At 46.0% G+C, this 27,894-nt stretch overlaps 1 protein-coding gene and 1 long non-coding RNA gene across 4 annotated transcripts; one reads left to right on the forward strand and one right to left on the reverse strand.

The window, feature by feature from the left end:
- Positions 1–2,492: 2,492 nt before the first annotated feature.
- On the forward strand, positions 2,493–24,366 carry LOC133505259 (uncharacterized). 3 transcript variants are annotated; one of them, XR_009796192.1, is made up of 7 exons: positions 2,493–2,629; positions 3,901–3,995; positions 17,479–17,554; positions 18,484–18,533; positions 21,324–21,373; positions 23,981–24,134; positions 24,232–24,366. It is a non-coding gene; the product is annotated as an uncharacterized LOC133505259 (long non-coding RNA). The 3 variants fall into 3 exon arrangements; XR_009796194.1 differs by lacking the exon at positions 18,484–18,533; XR_009796193.1 differs by lacking the exons at positions 18,484–18,533; positions 21,324–21,373.
- Positions 17,578–26,933, reverse strand: aasdhppt (aminoadipate-semialdehyde dehydrogenase-phosphopantetheinyl transferase). The gene is made up of 7 exons (XM_061828326.1): positions 26,570–26,933; positions 26,381–26,494; positions 25,172–25,301; positions 23,977–24,098; positions 22,560–22,721; positions 19,398–19,466; positions 17,578–19,255 (listed from the first exon to the last, which is right to left on the reverse strand). The coding sequence occupies exons 1-7, from the start codon at positions 26,711–26,713 to the stop codon at positions 19,079–19,081; spliced, it is 918 nt and encodes a 305-aa protein (XP_061684310.1). The 5' UTR covers positions 26,714–26,933; the 3' UTR covers positions 17,578–19,078.
- Positions 26,934–27,894: the final 961 nt, after the last annotated feature.

A 27,894-nucleotide genomic window follows, 5' to 3' on the forward strand; every position in this document is an offset into this window, starting at 1 on the left:
TTGCTCGTACGCGGATTTTTTTTTTGTGTGTAATTTTTTCAACGAGCTAACGCTAGCAATTGTAGTTATTTTGACCCCCATTGACAATGTGGGGGGGCCACAGTCCCCTTCATCTCAATCATGAGGGTCATACATTTGATTTTATTTTTTCCCTCGCTACAACACAGCCCACTTTTTGCTCCCTTGCTGATATGCAGATTTTTATTGTTTTTATTATTATTGTGTTTTTATTATATTTTTTTTCAATGAGCTAACGGTAGCGATGAGCTCAAGCTAGATACGAGCTAGCGCTAGCAACTCTAGTTATTATTTCGTCCCCCATTGACAAAGTGGGGGGGCCACAGTCCCCTTCATCTCAATCATGAGGGTCATACATTTGATTTTTTTCCCTCGCTAAAACGCGGTTCACTTTTTGCTGCCTTGCTAGTACGCGGATTTTTTATTTTTTTTTTTGGTGTAATTTTTTCAAGATTTGTATTTGTGTAATTTTTTCGACGCGCTAACGCTAGCTACGAGCTAGCACTAGCAACTAGTTATTATTTCGACGCCATCGACAATGTGGGGGGGCACAGTCCCCTTCCATCTCAATCATGAGGGTCATACATTTGATTTTTTTTCCCTCGCTACAACGCGGTCCACCTTTTGCTGCCTTGGTAATCCACAGATTTTTAACCATGTGTAATTTTTTTCGACGAGCTAACGCTAGCTACGAGCTAGCGCTAGCAACTCTAGTTATTAATTCGACCCCCATTGACAATGTGGGGGGTGCAGTCCCCTTCATCTCAATCATGAGGGTCACACATTGGATTTTTTTCCCCTCTGCAACGAGGTTCACTTTTTGCTCCCTTGCTGATACGCGGATTTTTATTTGTGTAATTTTTTTCGATGAGCTAACGCTAGCGACGAGCTAACACTACCGAAGCCTACATAGGACCACAAAGAAGACTACAACAAGAACCGCGAGGATTTAGAGGGTCCTGGACAAGTGGACACAACCCTCAACTTCAACTTGCTCCACTCCTGCGGGGTGAAACACTGCAGGGGCATTGTGGTTTGAATCTCTTTTATTATTTTATCTCTCTTTTTCTTCTATCTTCACATGGGTTCCGACCCGTACTTTAACTTAGCGTAGGTAGTATGTGAATTGTGTACCTCCTGTGTTGACTTTGTTTATTTGATCGTCTGCAGCCCTATGGGGAACGCAAGCTAGTGCAATCTCTAGGCTGGTCCCAAACCCGGATTAAAGCAGAGGGTTGCGTCAGGAAGGGCGTCCGGCATAAAACTCTGCCAAACACGTATGAGCGTTCGTCAAAGAAGAATTTTTTCGCATCTTATGAGTTTTTTTTTCTTTTTGTTCTCCATTGTATGAATGCGCATTGTGTTCCACATCTTGATACTCTAAAGCAGGGGTGTCAAACTCATTTTTGTCGCGGGCCACATTGTCGGAGGGCCGTTATGACTGTGAAACCGTGAAAATTTTTTGCCTCATCATATTTTTACCCATGAAATTTATGAGCTAGTTTTGGAATCAGAAATCAAGCATAATGGGTTTTTCCAACTATTGTTCATGTTTGGTAACACAAAAATGCTTGCAACAGCTCAACTTTATCATTAATGATATGACAATTTGAAATTTTGTTACAGATTTTCACAAAAATCCTGAAAGTTGATGTACATGATTTGCCTTTGTGGGCCACATAAAATCATGCGGCGGGCCGGATATGGCCCCCTGGCTTTGAGTTTGACACTTGTGCTCTAAAGGAAAAACCCGCATCGTGTTCTGTCTTTTGATTGGCTTAGGGACTGTAGACCAATGTCCGCTGCCCTGAGTACTGGGACCGGCACCGCCCTGCAGCTTTTCAGCACACGTACACAAACTCCCCTCCTGTGGATCTGAACTAAATTCATATTTAAAAATATCCTTTTGTCGTGCGTGCAAGTTGAGAATTCGACAAATTAGCGGTGTGCTAAATGTACGTACTGTAGCCAGAGACACAAAACAATGTTGTTTTATCCAATCGTGCATCCGGACACGTGCGTTTGAAATTTGTCGTCAACTTGTCAGAGACCGTTTTCCAAAACATTCCCTCTGTGATCTCTTCCCAAGCGATTTTTTTTTTTAAAAAATTATTTTTAGGCTCCGAAATCCTGTTGTTGTGTAAACAAGTTTCCAAAACAGCATTTAAAAAAAAAAAAAAAAAAACAAAATCAAATGCTACATTTTTACGTACTGTAAATAAATTACAGGGAGATAATTATTCACAGTCACATTCCAGCCTATGGAGAATTTCGAGCAGTGGCCACCAGGTTGTCCTTTAAAAGTGAAAATCCATAGAGCAATACTTTGAAAGATAACCAGAGCTATGAATGTGTTACATGACATGTAAATGTGACATTGAAAAGAGAAACGGATTCCCAAACGTCGGCATCAGTTCACTGTGTTGTGGCTTGACATAAAATTGTCACATGTGTGCAAGATGACAGACGGACGAAGGGTGTTTGCGTGCACGTCCGACGTAACCTGTTCTACATTTTAATGGCAACTGCGCCGAGGAAGTGACTTTTACCCGTCCGGCCCTGTTAGCGGTGCACGAGCGTGTTACTGCTGCCTTGTCTCTGATTTTTACCAGTATGTTTTTTTTTTTTGTTTGTTTGTTTTTTTTACCGGCCCTGTTAGCACAGCACTAGCGTTAGCGTGGCGCTAGCGTTAGCGTGGCGCTAGCGTTAGCGCATTAGCGTTAAACTCTCTGTGTACCGTCTTATAAATATTGCGTGTTTCAATGTGGGCACTAGCGGCTTTTACACAGCTGCGGCGTATGTCTGTATCAAATGGTATTTCCTTGACAAATGTACTGGGTGAGGCTGATAACCAAGTACAGTCTGTAGGCCTGGAATTACGGTAATTCCTTGACAACCATTAAAAAGAAAAGTGTGAATAAAATAAATAGTAAATGAGTAAGTAAATGGAACAAAAAATAAATAAAATAATAAAAATAACATAATCCTAATAAAATATAATAATAAATAAATAAATAGATAGATAAAAAGGACGGAAATGTGACATTTAATGAACCTCAAAGCAAGTAAAAAATATATTTATAAATATGGATTGAAACCATTGAAGCTCATGGGTACATGTCAATGCAACGCATAGAAGGCCGGAGTACAATTCAAACCGAGAAACTTTTGCTGCGCTCGGTACTTGCCCGCGACGCAACTGCGCCGATTCCAGGACAACGGCAAAATCTAATCGCGTGTCATTGCTGTCCGTTGCTCGTTTGCATCGTGCGTCCCTTTTTATTTATGCCTCCCCTCAACCCTTTTATGCAAATACATGCCCATTACACTAATTGGCAATGCGAGGTTTGAATATTTTACGCGAACGGTCTCCGCCGCACAGGCCGGTGACGACGGGTTGCGGGTTTCCGCCGCACGCGCTAATGTGCTAATGGTAATTACACACACAATAACACTCTCACACACACACACAGGTATAAATGGGTGAACAAAGGTTATGTAATTTACACACGGTGCCTGTCATGTTAGCCAAATGAAGCAGGGCTGAATAACGGTTCATCTCGACTGCGTGCCGAGAGTTGCGTGTACGACGCTCGCGTACCGCATACCGTTTGTATTTGTGGGAGTGGAGCCGTCACACCGGGCGCGACGCGCCATCGCCGAGGGACGCCGGGCCGCGCTCGATACTGGGGGAATTTCTCTCGTGGGCTGGAAAAGTAAGTCAGATGCAAACGTTTGGAAATGAGGCTTCGGCATACTTTCCCTCGCCGGATGATCTGCTGAACATTTGGCACGAGGTCAAAATACGAAATGACGACTTCGCTTTGAGCAAAGTATTGTTTGAAGCTCCGTATGATTGATGACCGTGTAATTCATATTCAGGAGCTTCCGCCCATCTGGGAAGACTTTCTGCGCATGGGAAACTTGGAAGTTCAGAGGTCGCCGATGTCTGAGGGAAGTTCCGACTCGCGAGATCGGTAAGTTCAGCTGTCCGTCTAAAATATCGCCTGAGAGATGAAAGGCTAAAACGGGAATGGGAGCCAGTTCGAACCATGACTGAGAACCATATTTGGTCACAAACTTACTCAGTTGGAATCATGTGACCTCTCCTGGCGAGCTTAAAATTCAGTAAAATTGGAGTAAACATCCATCCATTATCTTTGCCGCTTATCCTCACAAGCGTCGCAGGGAGTGCTCGAGCCTCTCCGAGCTGTCAACGGGCAGGAGGCAGGGTACACCTTCAACTGGTCTCCGGCCAATCGCGGGGCACACGGAGACAAACGGCCGCACTCACAATCACACCTCGGGGCAATTTAGAGTGTCCACAGTTAATGTTGCATGTTTTGGGGATGAGGGAGGAAACCGGAGTGCCCGGAGGAAACCCACGCAGGCACACGGGGAGAACATGCTAACTCCACTCTCGGTGGAAGCTAAACCGCGACTGTAGACAGATTGATGTCAGGCGAGCGATAATCTGCAAGTCCTCTCCGGCGCTGATATTTACCGTTGGGGTTGCCAGGGTGGAAAGAGATGAGCAGGATTGAGGATTAGAGCGGATCCGAGCAGGACGCCCTTTGCCGGATTTTGGTGCGTGGGTTTGACTTTGTCATAAGCAGGGCTTGGCCACTCCCAGGAGGGGTGTGGCTAGGCCACTGCTCTGGGCGGTTCGGGTTAGCCAACACCTGTCACCGCTAACAGCTGTTTCACATTCGGACTGTAATTAGACAGGCATTTAAGTTGGAGTTTTTGGCACTGGCATTTGCCAGTTCGTTGCTTTGTGTTAGGGAGTTGCATTCACTACCTGTGGGACTCTCCGGTTCTACGTCCAAGTTAGAGTAATCCTAGTCACAGCGATTCTGTGCCCTTTTGTTTGATCCTGTCCTGGTGAGTTTGCTAGTTTACCCCAGAGTCATTGGACCTTGCTGTACGTCTTTTGGATCCCGCCTAGCCAACGTTTCTGTGCCTCTGCCTTGACGGACTGCTACACCGTGTATGACCCAGTTTCCGGAATAAACCTCATTGAACATTATGCCGCTCCCTCAAAGTCCTGCGTTTTGGTCCGTCCCCGCTCTGTTGGTTCGTGACAGACATCTCATGAACGACAACAACCCCTTTTCAATAATCGTCACTGTGACATGAAGGGCGCGTATGCGCCCTCGCGTCATTGCACTCGCAAATCTGCACAGTCGAGCACGAAAAATCACCCACGTAAAATTTGTTCTGAGTAGAAATACATAGATATTGAAAGACGTCGCTTGTATTGTGTTGACTTAACCAATGTTCCCTCGAAGCTGCGCCACTGCACAATTGCGCACTTGTCGCACACTTTCAGCGCACATGAAAACCGATCCAGTGCAGTGAACCACAGCCTGACGTCTTTTTTTTTAACACGGAAGCACATGGTCTCTGCTGCTCAGCCTACTTCTACTTCCTAGTTTACCTGACACCGCCCCCCCTCCGCTCTTAAAGGCGTAGACTCATAATTACAAACAGAACACACATGCGCAACTTTATATCTGCAGGCATGACCGGTGGACCAACACCCGTGACTTTATATCTGCGGGCATGACCGGTGGACCACACCCGTAACTTTATATCTGCGGACATGATCGGTGCACCACACCCGTAACTTTATATCTGCGGGCATGACCGGTGGACCACACCCGTAACTTTATATCTGCGGGCATGACTGACCACACCCCTGCATTTATCAAATGTGAGTGACTGCAATATATTCTTTTGTCTGTAAATTTTCCTTTTGTTCTATTTTTATTGATTTATCTTATTTTATTTATTTTAACAGTTGAAGCTCTATCTATTTAATTGTTTTTTTTTTTTTTTTGTGCCGATTTTGAGTAATCTCAGATCAGAAGATAATACTGTATCTCTGGGGCAAATGTGTTTTGCGGGATTACCCGAAACACACCACGAGCGTCGGCCCCCCGCATTTGGGTTCGGCTTCATATTGCGTCCTGAGCGACAGACGGCATACTTAGTTGGTGTGAGATCTGCTGCGGTTTGCGGCTTACGTGTGAGAGCTCATGACTCGCCGCTCATTTGCATGCGGACTCTGTTATGTAAATCCCACCAGCAGGAAACGGGGATCCTCAGATCCTTTGCGGACTCACTGCAGACAAGCACGTGAAGAAGAAAATTGTGTATATGTGCGTGCGCGTGTGTGTGTGAGAGACATCCCCTCGCACTTCCTGGAACATCCTTTAACTTCATTACAACACTCCCATTAGATACTCGTTTGGAATCGTATTGCGCTATAATCTAATCGCGCTGCATTTATTATGAGATTAATCTATTATTAGTGCAAACAGCGAGCATGTGACGCGTTTATGCTTTGCGCGCTAGCGTTTTTTTTTTTTTTTCTCGTTTTGCGGAGAGGGTGCGAAAGACACGCAGTCTCGGGCAATCGTCTCCATGTCGCAAAGATTTATTAGCGAGCCTCTCCCGAGGCGAAGTCGCTGAATCGGGGTCTCGGGTTCTCAAGGAAAAACGAGGTCCCTCTGAGACAGGGCACAAATCGGCGAAGCATGATTTAAAGGATTTAAAATCCACTAGTTTGCATCAACAATGTATCCAATAGGTCATGAAATATGTACTTTATTTTGGCAATGTCATGTTAAATCGGATTTAATAGTGTTTTGAGAAGATTTTTATCGACAACTCCGAATTTTCAGGGGTGCTGCCATTTTCCTGAGTCACATGACCTACATGCGCGGATGTGACACAACAAATGCTCGATTACATGGGACACTAGCGCTGATTTCTCGCATTTATCCTCGTCTGATAAAGAAACAGCAGTATCGGTTGATCGGGAAGACGGAGGAATACTTCCATACAGATTTGAACCTGTGGCTGGAATTAATGTTGAATATTCAGACGGTTCTTCTTTAGCTGAGCTTCGGTGGTGGCGGAGCCCTTTAGCCTAGCTTCAGCGTTAGCCCCGGGAAGACGGAGGAATATTTCCATACAGATTCGAACCTGTGGCTGGAATTAATGTTGAATATTCGGATGGTTCTTCATTAGCTGAGGTTTAGCCCCGGACGCCGAAGCTAGGCTAAAGGCCTCCGCCCGCTTCGTTAGCCCCGGGAAGACGGAGATCCTTCCGTGCACAGCCGGCACGCGGCTTGGGGGTGTCTGCCCCCCGCGTAACACGTGTCACTCACGCCTTTTTCCTCCGCATTGTGGAGGAAAGAGCCGACATCGAAGGGTCAAAAAGCGACGTCGCTGTGAACGCTTGGCCCCCACAAGTCGGTTATCCCTGTGGTAACTTTTCTGACACTTCATTCGGGAGGATGGATTCGCTCTTCATACTTTTCCAAAAGACCCGGTTGGTCATGAAAAACGGGACCGGGCTGCTTGTGGAGAGCTCAATCGCGCAGCGCGCCGTCCTGCAGCTGCCACCGCCGCGCCGGGTCCTGGTTAATTGACCCCTCCGTGGATATTGCGCAATCCGCGTCACTGACCAATCAGAGGCCAGAGATCTGCATAGACCAAAGCCCGTTTTTGCTCCCGCCATTTTCTCAGACAACATTGCATGGTCCAGTATAGGTTTAGTTAGCGTTTTATCGCGTATTTGGGTTATTTAACAAAATATATGGTTAAGAGGTGTAGTCACGGACTTTGTAATAGTGACGACGGGTATCCTGAAAGGCTAGTTGGTGGACTTCGATTCGTACCCTTTGCAAAACCGAAGACCCAGTACGAAAAATGCCTTCGATGGATCAAACTTTGTGGAAGACCGCATCATCAACTAAATCCATCTAATATCAACCGGAACACATGTCAAGGTATGCCCTACATTTCATTTTCAATACATGTCTCGTATAAATGAATTTGAAGTTCTTCGCTAGCATAACACTGCTGCGTGTGAACGATTGACACACTTATTCTTTGTTGAGCGATATTTAGCGATGATCGGACTGCACAAACGTGTCGCTTTCTTGCTGACTCCCGGCCGAAGCTTAACCAGACTGTGTTTGCACGAAGATATGCCCTATATTTGATTTTCAATACGTGTCTCGTATAAATGAATTTGAAGTTCTTCGCTAGCATAACACCGCTGCGTGTGAACGATTGACACACTTATTCTTTGTTGAGCGATATTTAGCGATGATCGGACTGCACAAACATATTGATTTCTTGCTGGCTCGCGGCCGAAGCTTAACCAGACTGTGTTTGCACCAAGATATGCCCTAAATTAGATTTTTAATGCACGTCTCGTATAAATGAATGAGACGTTCTCCGCTAGCATAACATTGCTACGTGTGAATGATTGAATGAAATCAGAAGCATGGCGTCTCTCTCAGTTAAGAATGTATTGTATTCTATTTGCCATTTTTACTGTTTGTCTTACGTCAGCGCACGTGGCGTGACGTCACTTCAGGAGGCGTGATTAAGTGCCCCGTACGGAGGGGTCAATTCCGATAACGAACGAGACTCCGGCATGCTAACTAGTTACGCGGTCTGCGGCGGCGTGAGCGGCACCGCTCACGGCTGTGTAAGAAAGTATTCCTCCGATACTGCTATTTCTTCATCAGACGAGGATAAATCCGGTAAATCAGCGCTGGGGATAAATGGTGTCTCGTGTAATCGAGCCTTTGTTGTAGATAAAAATCTTCTCAAAACACTATTAAATGAGAGAGGATTTAACATCACATTGTCAAAATAAAGTACATATTTCATGACCTATTGGACACATTGTGAATGCAAACCAGTGGATTTCCCCTTTACGGAAGAAAATGTCCGCGATGGACTAAATCTGCGGAATGAAGAAGCACAGCGGAAGTCTTGAATCTTAGATTAGCTTCCTTAGCAAGCGGAACAAAGTAATTTTCTTTGTTGTGGTCTTCACAGTACTGTATTTTCATCCTGACTTTGCATTTGTACGCATTTAAGACTATTAAAATGCAATTATTTAGTCATTTTCCGATCGGAGCGGGAAAATTAGCTCCAGGGCGCACCCCGCCATTTTGCCCAAAATCTGATAGCACCACCCGGCCCCCCCCCAATTGTGAGGGTAAGCGGTAGGGAAAATGGATGCGTCGGAATGTTGAGCCTTCTATTCTGGTTCTGTCCTCTTTACGGCTCCCTGTGCACAAACTCGTCCCTACACACAGACGCACATCCGAGCATCTCATGCCGGACAAGATTGTAAACTTCAAATTTAAATATTCTCGAGCGGTAAACATTCCCCTGGCCCGTTTGACCCCTGACCTTTGTGAACTCGCTCTATTTCTCTTCCCCCTTCAGCTGCAAAAACAATCTTAACGGCATTTTGTTTGCGCGTGAGAAGAAAGCGATGGGAACGGATTTCACCCCTTTTTTCGAAAGTCAACGGAGGAAAGTGCTTTCGCGTGTTTGCGCGCTGCGAAACGTTCCGTCGACCTAACGAACGTTTGGTGCCGCGATCCCAATCCGTGTTTTGATAACCGCCGGCCCGACACAAAGCGCTGAGGGGAAAAATTTGGTTTCCAATTACAATAGTAGACAAACTTCCTGATGAGAGCAGACAAACAAACATGATATCACGAGTAATTTTTGCCAAGAGTCATATTTATTTTACCTTGGGATGGGAGAGCCTTGAATTGTTCTGCCTGTTACTAAATGCGGCATTGATAGCGTAACAAAATGAAGTGAAATCGGATAATTTCTCCCACTTGGCCGAAGCACATTTAAAGCAACATCTTTGACATGTCATAAATTTAAATGAATAAGTTCTTTGATGGTTAGTTGAGTCTTTTCCTAATATAGGCTTCGCAGGTCCGCCGAGATAGCCGCAGACTCGAGCCAAAGAAAACTTCACTTCTGCCAAACTTGTCTTATTTTGTTTATTTTCCGATGGATAGTCATGGAAAATACATTCTTTAGTTGATTGCCCATTGCTGCCATTAAACAAATTACCGTAATTTCCGGACCATAAGCCGCGACTTTTTTCACACACTTTCAACCCTGCGGTTTATCCGGTCGGCCGCGAGGTGGGCACTCGACGGAAAAGGTAAGTCAGACCGGTGGAAAATATGTGTCGAGGAAATGACTTTTACCGGTGTTTTTTTTTTTTTTTTTTTTTTACCCTCCCCCCGTTAGTGCTGTGCTAGCGTGTTACTGCCCGTCTCAGTGATTTTTTACCAGTATGTTTTATTTTAGCACCCCCTGTTAGCGCTGTACTTGCGTTAGCACTGTGCTAGTGTGTTGCTGCTGTGTTATTGCTGTGTCTCAGCGATTTTTACCGGTATGTTTTTTTTTTTTTCAACCAGCCCTGGTACCGCTGTGCTAGCATGTTGCTGCTGTGGTACTGCCGCATCTCAGTGACTTTTACCGGTATGTTTTTTTTTTTTCAACCAGCCCTGTTACCGCTGTGCTAGCATGTTGCTGCTGTGGTACTGCCGCATCTCAGTGACTTTTACCGGTATGTTTTTTTTTTTTCAACCAGCCCTGGTACCGCTGTGCTAGCATGTTGCTGCTGTGGTACTGCTGCATCTCAGTGATTTTTACTGGTATGTTTCTTTTAACCAGCCCTGTTAGCGCTGTGCTAGCGTGTTGCTTCTGTGGTACTTCCACGTCTTAGTGAGATTTACCAAGATTTACATTTTTTTTTTTTTTTTTTTTTTAACAGGGCCTGTTAGCATTGTGCTAGCGTGTTGCTGCCGTGTCACAGGCACTGTTTGGAAAGAAAAGCTAAGGTATGTTATTAAAACTTTGAAAACTCTGTGTAAATATCTTATATTTCAATGTGGGCACGTGTGGCTTTTAATCAGGTGCGGCTTGTGTATGTACAAAATGCTTTTTCCTTTAAAAATGTACTGGGTTCGGCATATTATCAGATGCACTCTATAGTCTAGAAATTACGGTAATAGTTTTCGGTAACATGTTAACTGTCTCTTTTATTTAGTTTACTTCACCACTATGTCCACCGATGTCACCACGGATTAAATTTCTGATTCCGCGTCGCAGTTACGCCGGTGAAAGAAAAAAGCACAAGGGTTAATGTTTTAGATAACAGCATCTCGTCTTTCCTAAGTGAATGCTTCGCTCACTGAGGTTGTTGCATTCGCTCCCACAGGACATCCATTTGGTCAAAGCAAATCAATGTCCGCACAGCAATGGAGAAACATTTAATAACGCACATCGGTCGGTGTGTGTCTACAGTATTGGTGTTTGAGCGGGGGAGGAAAAGTGTTTGTGTGTGCGTCCTGCACTTCGAAGAAGTTGCTTGGAATTTGCACAAGATATATATATATTTTTTTGTACATTATGGACCAAAATTTCCGGAATATGGAGTGCACCTGATTCACCCGCTACATTTTTAAAGAAAAAACCATTTTGTACATACACAAGCCGCACCCGATTAAACGCCGCATGTGCCCACATTGAAACATGAGATATTTACAAAGAAAGACAATACACAGAAAGTGTTTTCAAAGTTTTAATAACATACCTTAGCTTTTCTTTCCAAACAGTGCCTGTGACGCGGAAGCAACACGCTAGCACAACGCTAACGGGCCCTGTTAAAAAAAAAAATCTCACTGAGACGTGGAAGTACCACAGAAGCAACACGCTAGCACAGCGCTAGCCTACTGGTAAAAGTCCCTGAGACACGGCAGTAACATAGCAGAAATATGCTAGCACAACACGAACAGGGCTGGTTAAAAAAAACATACTAGTAAAAATCACTGCAACATGGCAGTAACACACCAGCAACACGTTAGCGAAGTGCTAACATACTGGTAAAAGTCACTGAGACGCAGCAGTAACACAGCAGCAACATGCTAGCACAGTGCTAACACGGCCGGCTAAAAAAAAAAAACATACCGGTAAAAGTCACTGAGACGCAGCAGCAACATACTAGCACAGCGCTGACAGGGCCAGTACAAAAAAAACATACTGGTAAAAGTCACTTCCTCGGCACATATATTCCACCGGTATCACTCTTACCTTTTCCGCTCGAGTGCCCCCTTGCGGCCGTTAGAAAAAATGCACAAATTAGCCGCAACCCGGCATAAGACGCAGGGTCGAAAGCGTGTGGGGAAAAAACTCACGGCATAGCGCTTGTAAATCTAGCGAAAATAACATTGCACGGACCGTCTGTTGCATCAAAGATTTTGCGCCTGACTGCTGCTCGGTTCTAAAGCGATCGTGTTGAGTTTTGACCGCTCCACGGCAGTCGAGCCAATTTCCTCCCGCGTCCTTCATCTCACCTGAAGAGGGGCTCTTGTTTCAGATGTGAAGTCTTAATTTGGATCGCGTCTCCGAGAGAGATCGAGTGCGAGGCCGAAAACGAACCTTTGTGCGTTTTTGCGCGTGAGAGAAGCAGAAGGGATGCTGGGGAAACTGCCACCGTTGACTCGGTGCCTTTCCCGCACTAATCAACGGGTTGAATGTGCAGCGGCAACTTTGATTAAGAGGAGGCGAGGACTGACGCGGGGTCGCGTACGGCCCGTCGCGGGAGGCGCCCTCGCGCTTGTTCGCTCTCTTCACGCTATCAATTTCAATTTTCCATTTGATTGACCCGTCCTTCTGCTGCGATTGCACGTCACTTGTGCGGTTCCCGTGCAAAACGGTCAAATTCCTCCGTCGGCGTCACGTCGGGCTGCGGATAACGAAAATCCACGAGTATCCGTACCATTTTCTTCGCCGCTTATCCTCACAAGGGTCGCGGGGAGCGCTGGAGCCTATCCCGGCTGTCAACGGGCAGGAGGCGGGGTACACCCTGAACTGGTCGCTAGCCAATCGCAGGGTACATCGAGACAAACAGCCGCACTCGCAATCACACCTATGGGCAATTTAGAGTGTCCAATTCATGTTGCGTGTTTTTGGGATGTGGGAGGAAACCGGAGTGCCCACCTGGAGAAAACCCACACAGGCACGGGGACAACATGCAAACTCCACACAGTAGAGTCCAGGATCGAACCCGGGACCTCAGAACTGTGAGGCCAACGCTTTACCCGCTGATACACTGTGCCACGTATCCATGGGTATGAGCAATGGCAATTATAATGGCATTTGAAAAATAAAATAAAATTCTTGAAAATGGGGGTCGGGGGGATAAACCACCAAGGGGAATTTTTAGGATGAGTTAAGCCCCCCAGAAAGAAAAAAGGGAGGAAAAACTTGTGGCTGCCAAACTGTAAGTGCAGTGGGTTCAAGTGGTTTAAGATTATTTTATCAATTATTATCAACATAAATGGAGAAATGTGCAACCTGCCATTACATCACTTTAAGTGTATTGTAGGAATTTGTAATTGGGCACTCTAAATTGCCCGTAGGTGTGATTGTGAGTGCGGCTGTTTGTCTCCATGTGCCCCGCGATTGGCTGGCGACCAGTTCAGGGTGTAACCCCGCCTCCTGCCCGCTGACAGCCGGGATAGGCTCCAGCGCTCCCCCGCGACCCTCGTGAGGATAAGCGGCGAAGAAAGTGGATGGATTCTAATTTGATGGGGTTTTGGGCAAGTGAATAAACCGAGTAAAGTATGACTTTATGGAGCTTGATTTTTGCATATACAAAAATGGTCTTTCCCACTAATATATTGAAATGATAGCAAACGTCAGAACATTTATTTTCTTTCTCAGAAAACGTCTTTTTTCCTTGCCACCTTTTACGTCCGCAGCGGGGGTTCATATTTTATGATGTTATCGAGCATCCTCGCGGATTTCCTCTCTTTCTCCTCAAAGAATTTGGCCCTCAGTGTGGCTCCCCGTTTTTTTTTTTTTTTTTTTTTTTGCCCTTTCCCACCCTATCCCTCCATCCCGCGTTTCCAATGGATCCCTCCGGCTGGATTACCTCGGCGCGCTTGCGCACACATGCGGCTCCCTGTCACACACTCATCTTTTCTTTTTTTTTTTGCATTAGTGCAGCTGGCTGGATTTCGATGTCCCAGTTTTACATGGAAAACAGGACCGTCGTGTGCATCAAGCTGTGCATGTGTTTGTCTTAAGGGCTCCTTGTGTCGCGCGTGGGTTTGGCCCAATGTTGAGAGAGAGAGAGAGAGAGAGAGAGAGAGAGAGAGAAGAGAGAGAGAGAGAGAGAGAGAGATAGAGAGAGAGAGATAGAGAGAGAGAGATAGAGAGAGAGAGAGAGAGAGAGAGAGAGAGAGATCCTCTCTCTCTCTCTCTCTCTCCTCTCTCTCTCTCTGCTCTAGAGAGAGAGAGACACCCCACCCACACACACCACACACACACACACACACACACACACACCACACACACACACACACACACAGACAGTTCTGAGGTCCTGGGTTCAATCCCAGACCAGCCTGTGTGAAGTTTGCATGTTCTCCCCGTGCCTGCGTGGGTTTCCTTCGGTCACCCCCCCCCCCTCACATCCCCAAAAAACATGACACTCTAAATTGCCCCAAGGTGTGATTGCGAGTGCGGCTGTTGTCTGTTTCGTTGTGCCCTGCGATTGGCTGGTGTACCCCGCCTCGTGCCCGTTGACAGCTGGGATAGGCTCCGGCACTCCCCCACGGCCCTTGTGTGGATAAGCTGCAAAAAAATGGAGGGATGGACGTAAGCACAGAGTTTCTGCTGCTCAGCCTACTTCTACTTCCTAGTTTACCTGACACCGCCCCCCTCGGCTCTTAAGGGGCTACACTCATAATTGCAGACAACACACACCCGTAACTTTATATCTGCGGGCATGACGGGTGGCCCACACCTGTACATTTTTCAAACGTGAGTGACTGCATACTGAACTGTATTCTTCGCACTTGTGTTTATTACGGCTAATACTTGCACTAACAATCTTACTTCTAAAATGTGGGTCCACCTTATGAAACCACTTGTTGATGTTCTTCTTCCCTCGTCGAGAATCGGCAACCACACAGGCTCCGTCCTGGCCCATGTTGGTTGAGTTAAAATGCCAAGGTATTGGCTATTTGGCAACAATATGACGCTGGCTAGCTAACATTAATTGGACACTCTAAATTGCCCCTAGGTGTGATTGTGAGTGCGGCTGTTGTCTGTTTCGATGTGCCCTGCGATTGGCTGGCAACCGGTTCAGGGTGTACCCCGCCTCCTGCCTGTTGACAGCTGGGATAGGCTCCAGCACTCACGGAGACCCTTGTGAGGATAAGCAACAAAGAAAATGGACGGATGGATTAATTGGACACTCTAAATTGCCCCTAGTCGTGATTGTGAGTGCGGCTGTGTGTCTCGATGTGCCCTGCCTTCCGCCTGTTGACAGCTGGTATAGGCTCCAGGTCTCCCCGTGACCCTTGTGAGGATAAGCGGCAAAGGAAATGGATAGATCTATATTAAAAAAACAATCTCCATGTTTGACAATAGGATCCATTATTGCCTCTGTCCACATAGAGTTGATGTGACCCAAAACCTCCATTCTCCTCGAGCACAGGTGTCAAACTCAAGGCCCGGGGCCCATATCCAGCCCGCCGCATGATTTTATGTGGCCCGCAAAGGCAAATCTAGTTTGTCAACTTCCATGGTTCTTGTGAAAACCCGGACCAAAATTTCATATAACAATAATAAGGGTGTGATATTACAGGCATATTTTGAGTCAAGAAACTGGAGGCCTCATAGCGCAGTGGTTGGAGCGTTGCTTTGGTCAACCAGGGGTCGTGAGTTTGTATCTCAGTGGGGCCTCTTCTCCCCAAGAGGGGGTCGCGTCAGGAAGGGCATCCGGCATAAAAACTGTGCCAAACAAATATGAGCGTTCATCTGCGATGTCACACTATGGCGACCCCCAACGGGACAAGCCGAAAGAAACTTACTCTAAACATAGTTGGAAAAACTCATTACCCTTGATTTCTGATTCCAAAAATAGTTCATAAATTGATGTAAGTATGATGAGGCGATTCAATATTTTTAGGGTTTCACAGTCATAACGGCCTTCTGAGGGATGCCATAACTACAATGTGGCCCTCGACAAAAATTAGTTTGACACCCCTGTCCTCGAGGCTTTGCGGCTTGGCAAAATATATTCTGCCAGATTCAGAAAGAGGCCAAGGATGTTGTCTCCCTACTGTGAAATATGTATGCGGCTCGGTTATATTTTGGTGCTGCTTTACTGCATCCTACCTCTACGTTTTCTGCCACAGTGTCTTAAATGTGTGCAAGGTGTGAAATCTGGAGCTTGGTCTCAGCCGCAGGACAGGATTGGTCCGCTTGAGGTCCACTTGACTTACAACACTTTTGGTCTGGACTTAACTAGTGAAGCACCGAAATCCAGCCCAGTCGGGGGAATTCAATTGCTATATTGTGTTTATTTTTATTGTTAATGTTTACTGCGGGCGGAACGACGGACAATAACTTATTTTTGAATGAAATGTTCAGCATTATTTTCCACCGATAATAACGCACTACCAGTTGGGGGAAAATAGTGTTAGCATGTGGCTATATTTCCGATTTTGTTATACTAATAAGCGTGTGTGTGCATGTGGGAGTGTTTTGATTGCGCCAAATGTGGCGTGACTTTCTAATCGCTGCGGCGCATTTTTTCGGAAGCAGGAAAAACAAATAGCGACGGCTAATAGCGCGCACAAAGGACGAGTGGGCCCGAATGATGAAGCCAACTCGCATAGCGGATGATTTTTACTGCTAATTGTGTTATATCGCAAACTGCTGTTTTATTCCGAGGATGGAAAAATGGCGGGAGGTATTTTGTGAAATTTGTGAAAATTAACGGCGGCATATGAACGCGGAAGCGCGAGCGAGCACATTGAGCAAGGCGTCGAAGTCGGTGAGATCCATTTTTGCGGTCTACGCGGTGGACATTTAATAGGGAAATAAAAGGAGCTTTGCATCTTTCTGAAAGGAGCAGCAAATGTATTAAGTTTCCATTTTTGATATACCGTATATGGTCGGGTTGAATAACTATTTTTTAACCAGCCAATGTTTCTCCTTTTCTTTTTTTTTTTTTTTAGACTTCATGTGTGGACAACTGAATATTTTTTTTTTATTTGAAGTGTTATTATTATTATTTTATTTTGAAGTATTACTATAGTAATATAATATATATTATTATTTTATGGTAATACATTTTTGAAGTGTTGCTGTTAAAAATCGAGTTTGTCTCCACTGCCGCCCTGGCCCTGAAAGTTCCGAAACCGCGTTCAAATGGGGATTAAACCCACGGCCTGGAAGAGAAAACTGTTTTTTGATTTAAACACGAGTACAAGTTGCGAAATATGTAAATGCGCGCCTTTTGAATGCCATGAAAGAAATAGAGCTTGAACATGCACACGCGGAGTCATTGCCTCCAGCTGGCCTGAATTAATTTGCCTTTCAGCCATCTTAAATGTTGCAGCGAGGTCAGGGCGGAGTGACGAGAGCGAGACAACATATTTAGTCGCCTCAGGTTTGCAAAGCTTATCAGACCGGAGGAGTTCATTTGGGGGGGGGGGGGGTGGTGGTGGAGAGACTCCCTACGGTAGCGGGACAACATTGTGTGCTCTTTGACACGTTGTTAATGTTCTTTCATCGTCCTAACAGCGATCACTGACGCAATAAGACGATTGAAAAGAAGACGTCGTTTCATGTCGCGCGGCGGCGCCATCATCAGGTCCAGGTATGTGCACACATAGTGTCAAGGAGGTGCCCGAGCAACATGACCTATCTGAGGGGCATTTATTTGAGTAATTTTTTTTTTTTTTTTTTACTTCCCCTCTGTGGTTAAGAGGGAGCTCAATTCAAAGGTAAAGTCTCAATTTACGAGTTGATCTACGTTCCTACCCTCACCTATGGGCACGAGCTGTGGGTCGTGACCGAACGAACGAAATCCTGGATACAAGTGGCCGAAATGAGTTTCCTCCACAGGGTGTCCGGGCTCTCCCTTAGAGATAAGGTGAGAAGCTCGGTCATCAGGGAGGGGCTCAGTGGCGTGCCGCTGCGCCTCCGCGTTGAGAGGAGCCAGGTGAGGTGGCTGGGGCATCCGATTCTGATATCCGATCAAGTTATGGCGGACAGACCATCACGGTCAATGGGTCGATATGGTCTATGGTCCAGGAACTGCATGTCCCCTTTGTCTCTTAGTTAAACACAACACAGTTCAAAGGATCATTGCAGAAGGGTCATTCAAATCTTTAAATTATTTGACTTAGAATCTGCAGTTGCCGAAAGATTTTTTTGTAGTTTTTGCGTGTGATGCCCTCACTTAACTGTAAGGGTACCAGAGACGGTAAAGAGCGGATCTGCCATTGAACCCCAGCACCAGAACTGAAACCCATCCGTGAGATAACTCTAGTATTGGATTTTAGCAGAATGCTTTGGAAGTGTTCTAGTGGAAAAGGGGAGCAGGAAAACATGAGGAGTCTGAGCAACCTTTATCAAATCAATCTGAGCCTTGAGAACATCCGAGGAGCTGCCGAGCGTCTCCTTGTCGGCTCTTCAGCATCCCCTTAAACCCTCGACTGCCGGTACTTCATAAGGGCACTAATTAATAAATCATCACTTCAAATTCTTTTTTTAAATGATACACTAATTGTAATGTTTTTGCAGTTCTACGTGTTCAAAGGCTGCAAGACGAGTGTCAGGGTCCTGTGTGGGAGGTCAGTACAGTTCCCCGCAAAAAACTCCCAAGTCCAAGCAAGATTATTTCTAATCGAAATGAATTAAAGGAACTTGTTTTGAGGGTTTTCTACGGGCATTTGGGTTTCCCCCAACATCCCAAAAATGTGCAACATGAATTGGACACTCTAAATTGCCCATAGGTGTGGTTGTGAGTGCGGCTGTTTGTCTCGATGTGCCCTGCGATTGGCTGGCAAAACCAGTTCAGGGTGTACACCGCCTCCTGTCCGGTGACTGCTGGGATAGGCTAGAGCACTCCCCGCGACCCTCGTGAGCTTAAGTGGTTTGGATAATGACATGACAAGAAAAGCATATTATTTGCATTTTCATTTTTTGGTGTTTCAGGGCGTGAATTGGAGCGGCACCATTAGGTTGGTCAGGAATGAGATTGGAAGTCATGTTTATATTTAGATTTTTATGAGCGGGACTGCAGAGTTCTCTTGTTCCGGTCATACTGTGAACTCGCGCGATACGTCTGGAGGACTCTGCAGGTAACAGGATTGGTCTCTGAGCTTCGGGGAACACGTCAAAGAGAACGGGGACCGGACTGCGTGTCTCTCTGTCTCGAGGGCGCTTCGGCCTTCGTTTTGAAGCTTTCCCAGTAGGCGGGGTCTTCCTCGGTGAGCGGCGAGGCCGACGCGACGAGGTCCGAGAACGACAGCAGCGCGAAAGCCGTGGGTGGAGGAAGACACGAGGTCGTCCTCTGAAAGGGAACAAGACCAGTTCTGTATACCGGATTATGACCAATACGCAAAACAATCATTTCTAATAGCGCAGGTTTGTTACAATTTGCCGACTGGCGGCAGTCATCACTAGCAAAACACACAAGATGGAGGTGTACTTACTGCAGAGTGGAAATTCTTCACTCCTCCCAACGCTACAGCAACATGATGATCAGGGTCAAGTAAACACTCCTGCACGCAGACACACAAGTCAGCCTCGCGACACCACTGGATCAAAGCTCACAAGTCTAGTCAACATGTTTTTCATGGAAGAAATTTCCTTAATTTTTCCTTTCGGCTTGTCCAGTTAGAGGTCGCCATAGAGTGTCATCTTTTTCCATCTAAGCCCATCTGGTGCATCTTCCTCTCGAACACCAACTGTCCTCATGTCCTCCCTCACAACATCCAGCAACCTTTTCTTTGGTCTTCCTCTCGCTCTCTTCCCTGGTAGCTCCATCCTTACCATCCTCCTACCAATTTCCTCACTCTCTCGCCTCTGGACATGTCCAAACCATCGAAGTCTGCTCTCTCTAAAGCATCCAACTTTGGCTGCCCCTCTAATGAGCTCATTTCTAATCCTGTCCAACCTGCTCACTCCGAGCCTGAACCTCAACATCTTCATTTCTGCCACCTCCAGTTCTGCTTCCTGTTGTTTCTTCAGTTCCACAGTCTCTAATCCGTACATCATGGCCGCCCTCACCACTGTTTTGTAAACTTTGCCCTTGGTCCTAGCAGAGACTCTTCTGTCACATAGAACACCAGACACCTTCCACCAGCTGTTCCAACCCGTTTCTTCACTTTCTTACCACACTCACCGTTGCTCTGTCTTCTTGACCCCAAGTATTTGAAGTCGTCCACCCTCGCTATCTCCTCTCCCTGGAGCCTCACTCTTCCCCCTCCACCCCTCAAATTCATGCACATTCTGTTTTACTTTGGCTAATCTTCATTCCTCTCCTTTCCAGTCTGTGTCTCCGCCTTTCTAATTGTTCCTCTGCATGCTCCCTGCTTTCACTGCATATCACAATATAATCTGCGAACATCATGGTCCAGGGGGATTCCAGTCTGATCTCATCTGTCTGCCTATCCATTACTCCCGCAAACAGGAAGGGGCTCAGAGCTGATCCTTGATGCAGTCCCACCTTCACCTCACCACTGTTCTGCTCCCTCATGTATGTCCTGTACTATTTTAACATACTTCTCTGCCACACCAGACTTGCGCATGCAGTACCACAGTTCCCCTCTGGGTACTCTGTGATAGGCTTTCTCTAGATCCACAAAGACACAATGTCGCTCCTTCTGACCTTCTCTGTACTTTTCCACGAGCATCCTCAAGGCAAATAACGCAGCTGTGGTACTCTTTCTAGGCATAAAACTATACTGTTACTCGCAGATACTGACTTCCGACCCGAGTCTACCCTCCACTACTCTTTCCCATAACTTCATTGTTTGGCTCATCATCTTTATTCCTCTGTAGTTTCCACAGTTCTGAGCATCGTCTTTGTTCTTAAATTTGGAACTCGCACATTTTTCCTCCATTCTTCAGGCATCTTCTCGCCCGCTAGTATTCTGTTGAATAAGTAGTCATGGAAGTACGGTACTGTAGTTTTATTCCAAAATTCCCATTAGCAGGAAAAACAAATCATGCATATGTTGCAACTACGTGTCTGGCTTTGCCCAAAAATGTATTGGTTGAAAAAAAATGGGACACACCACTCTTATCAAACAATACGAGTGAGCTGCGACTAACTCCCTAGTGCGAAAACCTCGACACTAGAACTGCATTAGCGTTGGGTATATCTCGAGGGACAGGACGCGCTGCTCTTTTTAGACCGCTTCGCAACCTCGTAGCGGTCACGTGCTAATCACCGTGCCGGCGTGCGCTGCATGTAGGCGACGAAGCGAGCGGAGGGCAAACAATAACATAAGAGAAGGCAATATTGGAAGTAGGACATCAAAGGGAAGCCAGGGCAGATGATGAGAAAAGAAATGAGACCAATCGAAATTGACGTCTTCTCTGCTTTGATCGAGCACCTCTCATCTCCTTCGCAGCTGTGCGAGACCACGCCGGATTGGACGCTTCCATTAAACAACCCACCCAGGTGGGTGCAGATGTTACGTTGTATGCTCGTGTTCGTTGACCTCCTGCCTTTGCACCCATCGCAAACATTGTGTTAAGTGGTCGCTACTTCGCCGTGCGACGATCAAGAGGTTGGCACAATTAATACCGTTCAAGTTATGAACTGAGTGTGCCGTTATGCTCCACGTCGTAATGAAAATTTAGCGGGAAACTCTATAAAATGACGAGGCACAGATTGCGTACCTGGCAGGAAGGTGCGTTAAAGACAGATTTGGCTGATTGGCCTCATGTGCCCTGTGATTGATTACCAACCAGTCCGTGGTGTACCACGCCTCGAACCCAAAGTCACCTAGGATCGGGTCCAGTTCACCTTTGACCTTTCCAGTTTTCTTGGCTGCAGCATTAATTCTCAGGGTTTTATTCAGATCTCTCACTATATTGTTCTGATCATTTTGTGTTCCATCTTTACTTTGCTTTGCTGCCGATATTTAGTTATTAAAAAAAGAACAATATGCAACATTTTCAGTTTGTGTCGTCCAAATTCCTGGTTTTCTCCTCCATTAGCGTCCGCCTGCCTTCCCCATTTTCTCCTCACTCCTCCGCATATTAGCATAGCATGCGCTTGCACAGCATTTTTTATTGCTTTGCATTTTGTACAAAATTCTGGTAAATAAATGCTTTTATGACCTGCCAAAAGCAAATACCGTCATTTCCGGCTTACCAGCCTCGACTTTTTTCACACGCCTTCAACCCTGCGGCCGCAAGGGAGCACTCGAGCGGAAAAGGTGTGAAACCGGTGGAATATATGTGCCGAGGAAGTGACTTTTACCGGAATTTTCATTTTTTTTTAGTGCTGCGCTAGCGTTGTGCCAGTGTGTTGCTGATTTGTTACTGCCGTGTCTCAGTGATTTTTACCGGTATGTTTTTTTTTTCTTTTTTAATCGGACCTGTTTGCGCCGCGCTAGCTTTAGCGCCACGCCAGCTGTGTTACTGCTAAGGCTTTTTTTTTCTTTTTTTTAACCGGCCCTATTAGTGCTGTGCTACTGTGTTGCTACCGCGGCTGGTTTTTTTTTTTTTTTTTTTTTAAATTCACTGGTATGTTTATTTATTTTTCCCCACCAGCCCTGTTTGTGCTACTGTGTTGTTGCTAAGTTAAGGCATCAAAACTTTGATTAAACCACAACACACGCACACGTTCACTCACTCACTTCAAATCGCCAGTCCTCCTCGTGCTCTTCGTCCATGTGCATTCTGGTCTGGCAGAGCACACGGGCCGGCGTGAGAGCTTCAGAGGACAAATGAAACTCCAATCGTTGCAGATTGAAGTTCAATCCTGTCCCGATGGCCTTGATGAAACTCTCCTTCAGGGTCTTCAGATGAAAGAAAATAAAAAAAATCCCATCAGCTTAATGAAAGTTGATCTGACATCTCTCCTTGGATGTCTGCACGGGTTGCTAAAACAAAAATAACACACACAGGAGAATGTATGTCATAATTTTTGGCCGATAAGCACGCTTTCAACCCTGCGGTTTTATGCAGTGATGCGGCTAATTTGTGCATTTTTTTTTCTAACGGCCACAAGGGGGCACGCGAGCGGAAAAGGTAAGTGTGAGACCGGTGGACTATATGTGCCGAGGAAGTGACTTTTACCGGCCCGGTGCTGTTAGCGCTGCGCTACCGTGTTACTGCTGTATCTCAGTGATTTTTACCGGTATGTTTTTTTTTTTTTTTTTAACTGGCGCTGTTAGCACGGCGCTAGCGTTAGTTTGGCGGCGCTAGCATTATTGCGGCAGCACTAGCGTTAAACTCCCTGTGTACCGTCTTTCTTTCTAAATATCTCGTGTTTCAATGTGGGCACTTGCGGCTTTTACACAGCCGCGGCGTACGTATGCATCAAATGGTATTTCCTCTACAAATGTACCGGGTGAGGCTTTTAACCAGGTGCACTCTGTAGGCCGGGAATTACGGTACTTAAAACTCATTGACCGCCAGCCTTCCCAGTTAACGTGGATATTTGACTTCTAAAACCGTCAATGGCAGTGAACGCGTTTCTTCTGGAAGGATTAAAAATTGGAAGCGTAGTAAGTAAGTAAGTTTCTTTCGGCTTGTCCCGTTAGGGGTCGCCACAGCGTGACATCGCAGATGAACGCTCACATTTGTTTGCCGCAGTTTTTACGCCGGGTGCCCTTCCTGACGTAAACATAAAATCATTGACGACGACGACGATTAAAAAGTGCATTACGCAAATCGGGACAGCACATCCACACGCCTAAACAGAAGATATCCAAAAGATGTATGATTTCTGTAAATGCGGTCGCGTGCGTGTGCGTTGAACCAAAACCGACCCTGCTCTGTAGACAATGAGCCCCAACAGCATTACACGACTAATTGCTATGGTAACCACCGAGCTCTGCCATTAGTCAAAGGTGTGAGGATGATATCAGAGCTTGACGTCTCTGCGCCACCCTCTCAAATCTCACAGCTTCGCTTACCATTGCTGTTCCATCTGCGTGCGAATGAGGCGGGGGGGTCAAGTGGCGATGTTATCTCCCCCCCCCACGACAAAAGCAGCGATGCAATGTGACAACTGGGTTTTTTTTTTTTTTTTACGGTCGCCATGGTTACCCAGTGGCGGTAGAACACGGAGAGCTGCCGCCGCTCGGAGCCGGCTGACCGGATGACGCGCCACTCGCGCGGCGTGAACTGGCGAGTCATGATGCGGAAAAAGTCGGGGACGGTGCTGCTACCTGAAAGGAGAAGGAAGGAAGGAAGGATGGTGACAGGTGGGCGGGGGGGGGGGGCGGGAGGATGACAAAGAAGACAAAGACATCAGTACTTTCTTACACTGATTTGTCTTGCATTTTTTTTTTTCCTCCGCAGTACAACAGTGACACCCGGTGACCACTTTTGAAGACACAAGTGCACTACCCGACATCGGGCTGGGTAATCTGGTCAGGGTTCTTCCGGAAGGTGCCAAAACCCAAGGCCAGATCCGGCCCGCTCAAGCTAATAAAGTGCTTCCGCTTCTTGCTAAATGGCTTTATTCTATATCTGAGCTGAAATAGGATTGTTTTATTTTCATGTTTTCATAGATATATTACAAGCAGGCGGAACGGTGGATCAGCTGGTAAAGCGTTGGCCTCACAGTTCTGAGGACCCGGGTTCGATCCTGTGTGAAGTTTGCATGTTCTCCCTGTGCCTTGGGCAAGTCACATCAACTTTACTAATAGAGGCAATAACGGAGCTTACTGTCAAACATAGAGATTGTTTTTTTTTAAATATTGAAATATTAAAATGAATTGGACACTCTAAATTGAAAACCGAAACCCTCGGCGTGATTGTGAGTGCAGCTGTTTGTCTCGATGTGCGCCGCGATTGGCTGGCAGCCAGTTCAGATTGTACCCCGCCTCCTGCCCGTTGACAGCTTGGATAGGCTCCGGCATTCCCCGCTAACCCTCGTGTGGATAAGCAGCGAAGAAAATGGATGGATGGATGGATATTATAAGCATTTTTCTCTCCAAGAAATCTCCAACCGCGAAATGAACATGGTTCATCATCTTAAATATTGGCAGGCCACAATTTTCCAATTTTCCTCAGATTCAAAATTCCATTAGATTAGAGTGGATGTAATAATATGACAATATTTATATGGCTTTAACAGTTATTGCCGCGATCTGAGGGACAACATAATTACGACGTGACCGCAATAGTAGTGAGTTTGACATCCCTCTTGGATCATTTTGCAGCTAAAAATTCTGATATTAAATTATGAAGAGCTACGAATGCTAATTGACCTTTGACCCCCAGCGTCCTCGCGTACCTGGCATGGACGTCTTCATGACGTCAACTCCGACTTGCAAACCCTTCTCGGCAGCCAGCACCGCGTAGTCGCCCTGGTGGGAGACGTTGAAGCTCCAGCCGGGCCGCTCTGTCCCCGACTCGGGGCTGACCTGGACGCGAGCAAACACAACAGGTTGACGTGCGAATCCCTGCTTTCTCGGTTTACGTGTGCCTCAAATGACGACGAGGGGTGTGTGGACCTGGAGGAGATGTTGACCTTCAGCTAATTTTTGCGTTCTAAGGGCCTCAGGGGGAGGAAAACCATGTTTGGCAATGTCGTCCTGGGCTGTCATAACAGCTCTCGCGCTTGCAATGCCAACGTCACATAACCAAATAAAATATTAGCAAGTTTAGGTTTTCAGAATCACGTGAACAAAAAGGTTAAAGCAGTATACACAGGGAGTTCACTACTTGGTCACGTGACAAATCGCGACGCAAATTTGGCCAACCAGCACAGGCCCGTGATGCCGAACACGGCGACCTTCTGAAATGAAATTCTTATTTCATAAACACAAAATCAATCAAAATACAGTTGATACCAAGTATTTGGGGTAGATGGGGGCCCAGGCTGGAATGGGAGGAGTGACTATCCATGGTTGGCTGATGCCCATTATAACTGCATTAAAAAAAACAACACAAAAAATTATTGACTAAAATGGAAATAATTGCGAACAAAAAACGATAACAAAATGGGGGAAAAAATTAAATTCCCTGGGGTCAACTGTACTGTGTGTAGATTAGAGGCGGCACGTCCAACATAGACTTAAAAAAAAAAATGTCGGCTTTGTACACTTTTAAGTAAAGATGTTAATCGGTGCATCAGCTGGTAAAGCGTTGATCTCACAGTTCTGAGGTCCCCGGTTCAATCCCGGACCCGCCTGTGTGGAGTTTGCATGTTCTTCCCACGCCTGCATGGGTTTTCTCCGGGCACTCCGTTTTCCTCCCACATCCCAAAAACTTGCAACATGAATTGGACACTCTAAATTGCCCCTAGGTGTGATTGTGAGTGCGGTTGTTTGTCTCGATGTGCCCTGCGATTGATTGGAAAGCGGGTCAGGGTGTACCCCGCCTCCTGCCCGTCGACAGCTGGGATAGGCTCCAGCACTCCCGTGACCGTCGTGAGGATAAGCGGCTAAGAAAATGTTTTAAAAAATTCACATTATACTGTATGAAAGGAATCATCACGAACTTCAAGCGGTGCGGCCAGGTAAGGCTTCCCTCTAGGAGATCGTTCCAGGCGGATCAGTTCCCACGGGACGTGCATCCTCTCGCACACGAACCTCCTCAGCAGCAGCCGACCAGCCTGAGCCATCAACGCGTTTATTGCACATCATGCGAAACTCACTGACGATCGCCCAACAATGCAGCACACGCTCACCATGGCTGATTTGGCATCTTTCGCGAACACAAACTTTCCTATCCGGTCTCTCTCCTCCGGCTGAACGCAGCGAGCAGCGAACAGCCAGTCGTCCCTGCCGGGCGTCCACGACCCGCAGCGGAAAGCCCAGCGAACAGAGCCCATCTGCTCGCCTCACCCACAAGTGGTCAACTTGCTAACGTTAGCATCGGGCGCTAAAGAGTGTGACGTGCGCTCCCGGGGAAGCGTAATTGAAGTATCGCTGCTTTGCGATAGCGGAACAAAATGTCTCAAGTTTGAACGTTATTGTGACGTCAAATCCAAACGGAGGGCACGTTGTTTACATTTCGATCCACGCGCCTCCCGTACCGGAAGAGTACGTTGTTTTTTCCGGTGACGTAAGGGGATGTCATAGGTTGACTGCCCAATAGGAGACGCCGAAATTGAGCGCCGGGTTTAGTTCACTGATCTTAAAAAAAAAAAGACTGGATTATGGAAGTATAGACTCGTGCCACCGGGATTTGAATTTGAAATGTTACGTGGATTTGAATTTGAAATGGTAAACGGATTTGAATTTGAGTGAAGTCGCCATCTTGATACTCCCAAAACAGCCTTTCCGACCTGTGCGTTAATCGCCAGTTTTGTGGCTGTAAGAAAACATTCCACAGGTAAATTAGAAAGATTTACTTTGACACTGTTGAAGTTTGTTTGTAAAGGGTGTTTTTATTTTCTGATGATCTTAATTCACTTGAACAAAGTTTTGTTTACGGTTGTTGTTGTTCACTGTTCACTGCTTCACCTTTATAGTCCGACGGTTTTTCGCAAAAAGCGATGTCAATATTTTCCCAAAATTCACGAGAGGATAAGCAAGAAAACACATTTTCTGTGAAAGTTTTGATTAATTTCATAATACAGAACTCAGCTAATTGAATTTGATTTTCAAATGTGTTGATGCAAATTTCAATTTTCTGTCTGAAATGGGACGTCGCAGAGATGACAAATGACCAATGTGTTTCGCATGGATTATTTCCAAAAATATATTGAACTCATTGACTTCAATTTTAATGATTTATGAGCAAAAAATGCTTAATTTTTTGCAATGTTATGATGATAGTGCTTCACTTGTATTTTGATAAAAGTTGACGTCATGGAAATCGGGCCCTAGGTAATATGCAAGGTTTCTTGGTGTCTTTCCTGTATACTTAGCCTTTTTTGGCTTACCAAATCGAATTACAAATTCTTTATGTTACCAGAACTGAAAAGATGTCAAGCTCACACGACCAGTTTTAATTCTACATGCCAAATTTAAAGGGAAAAACCTTGCCATAATCCAACCTGTAAACCGT

Source organism: Syngnathoides biaculeatus, chromosome 8, assembly GCF_019802595.1.
Source record: "Syngnathoides biaculeatus isolate LvHL_M chromosome 8, ASM1980259v1, whole genome shotgun sequence".
In the NCBI taxonomy this organism is placed as follows: Eukaryota; Metazoa; Chordata; class Actinopteri; order Syngnathiformes; family Syngnathidae; genus Syngnathoides; species Syngnathoides biaculeatus.

What these genes read in the sequence shown, in the direction of transcription:
- aasdhppt (XM_061828326.1), bottom strand. Translation starts at nt 26,713, where the DNA reads ATGGGCTCTGTTCGCTGGGCTTTCCGCTGCGGGTCGTGGACGCCCGGC. An exon ending in AAGATGCCAAATCAGCCATG is followed by an intron (nt 26,495 to 26,569) that starts GTGAGCGTGTGC and finishes TTGATGGCTCAG; the next exon opens with GCTGGTCGGCTGCTGCTGAG. An exon ending in AGGAGGACTGGCGATTTGAA is followed by an intron (nt 19,467 to 22,559) that starts GTGAGTGAGTGA and finishes GTCTGCGTGCAG; the next exon opens with GAGTGTTTACTTGACCCTGA.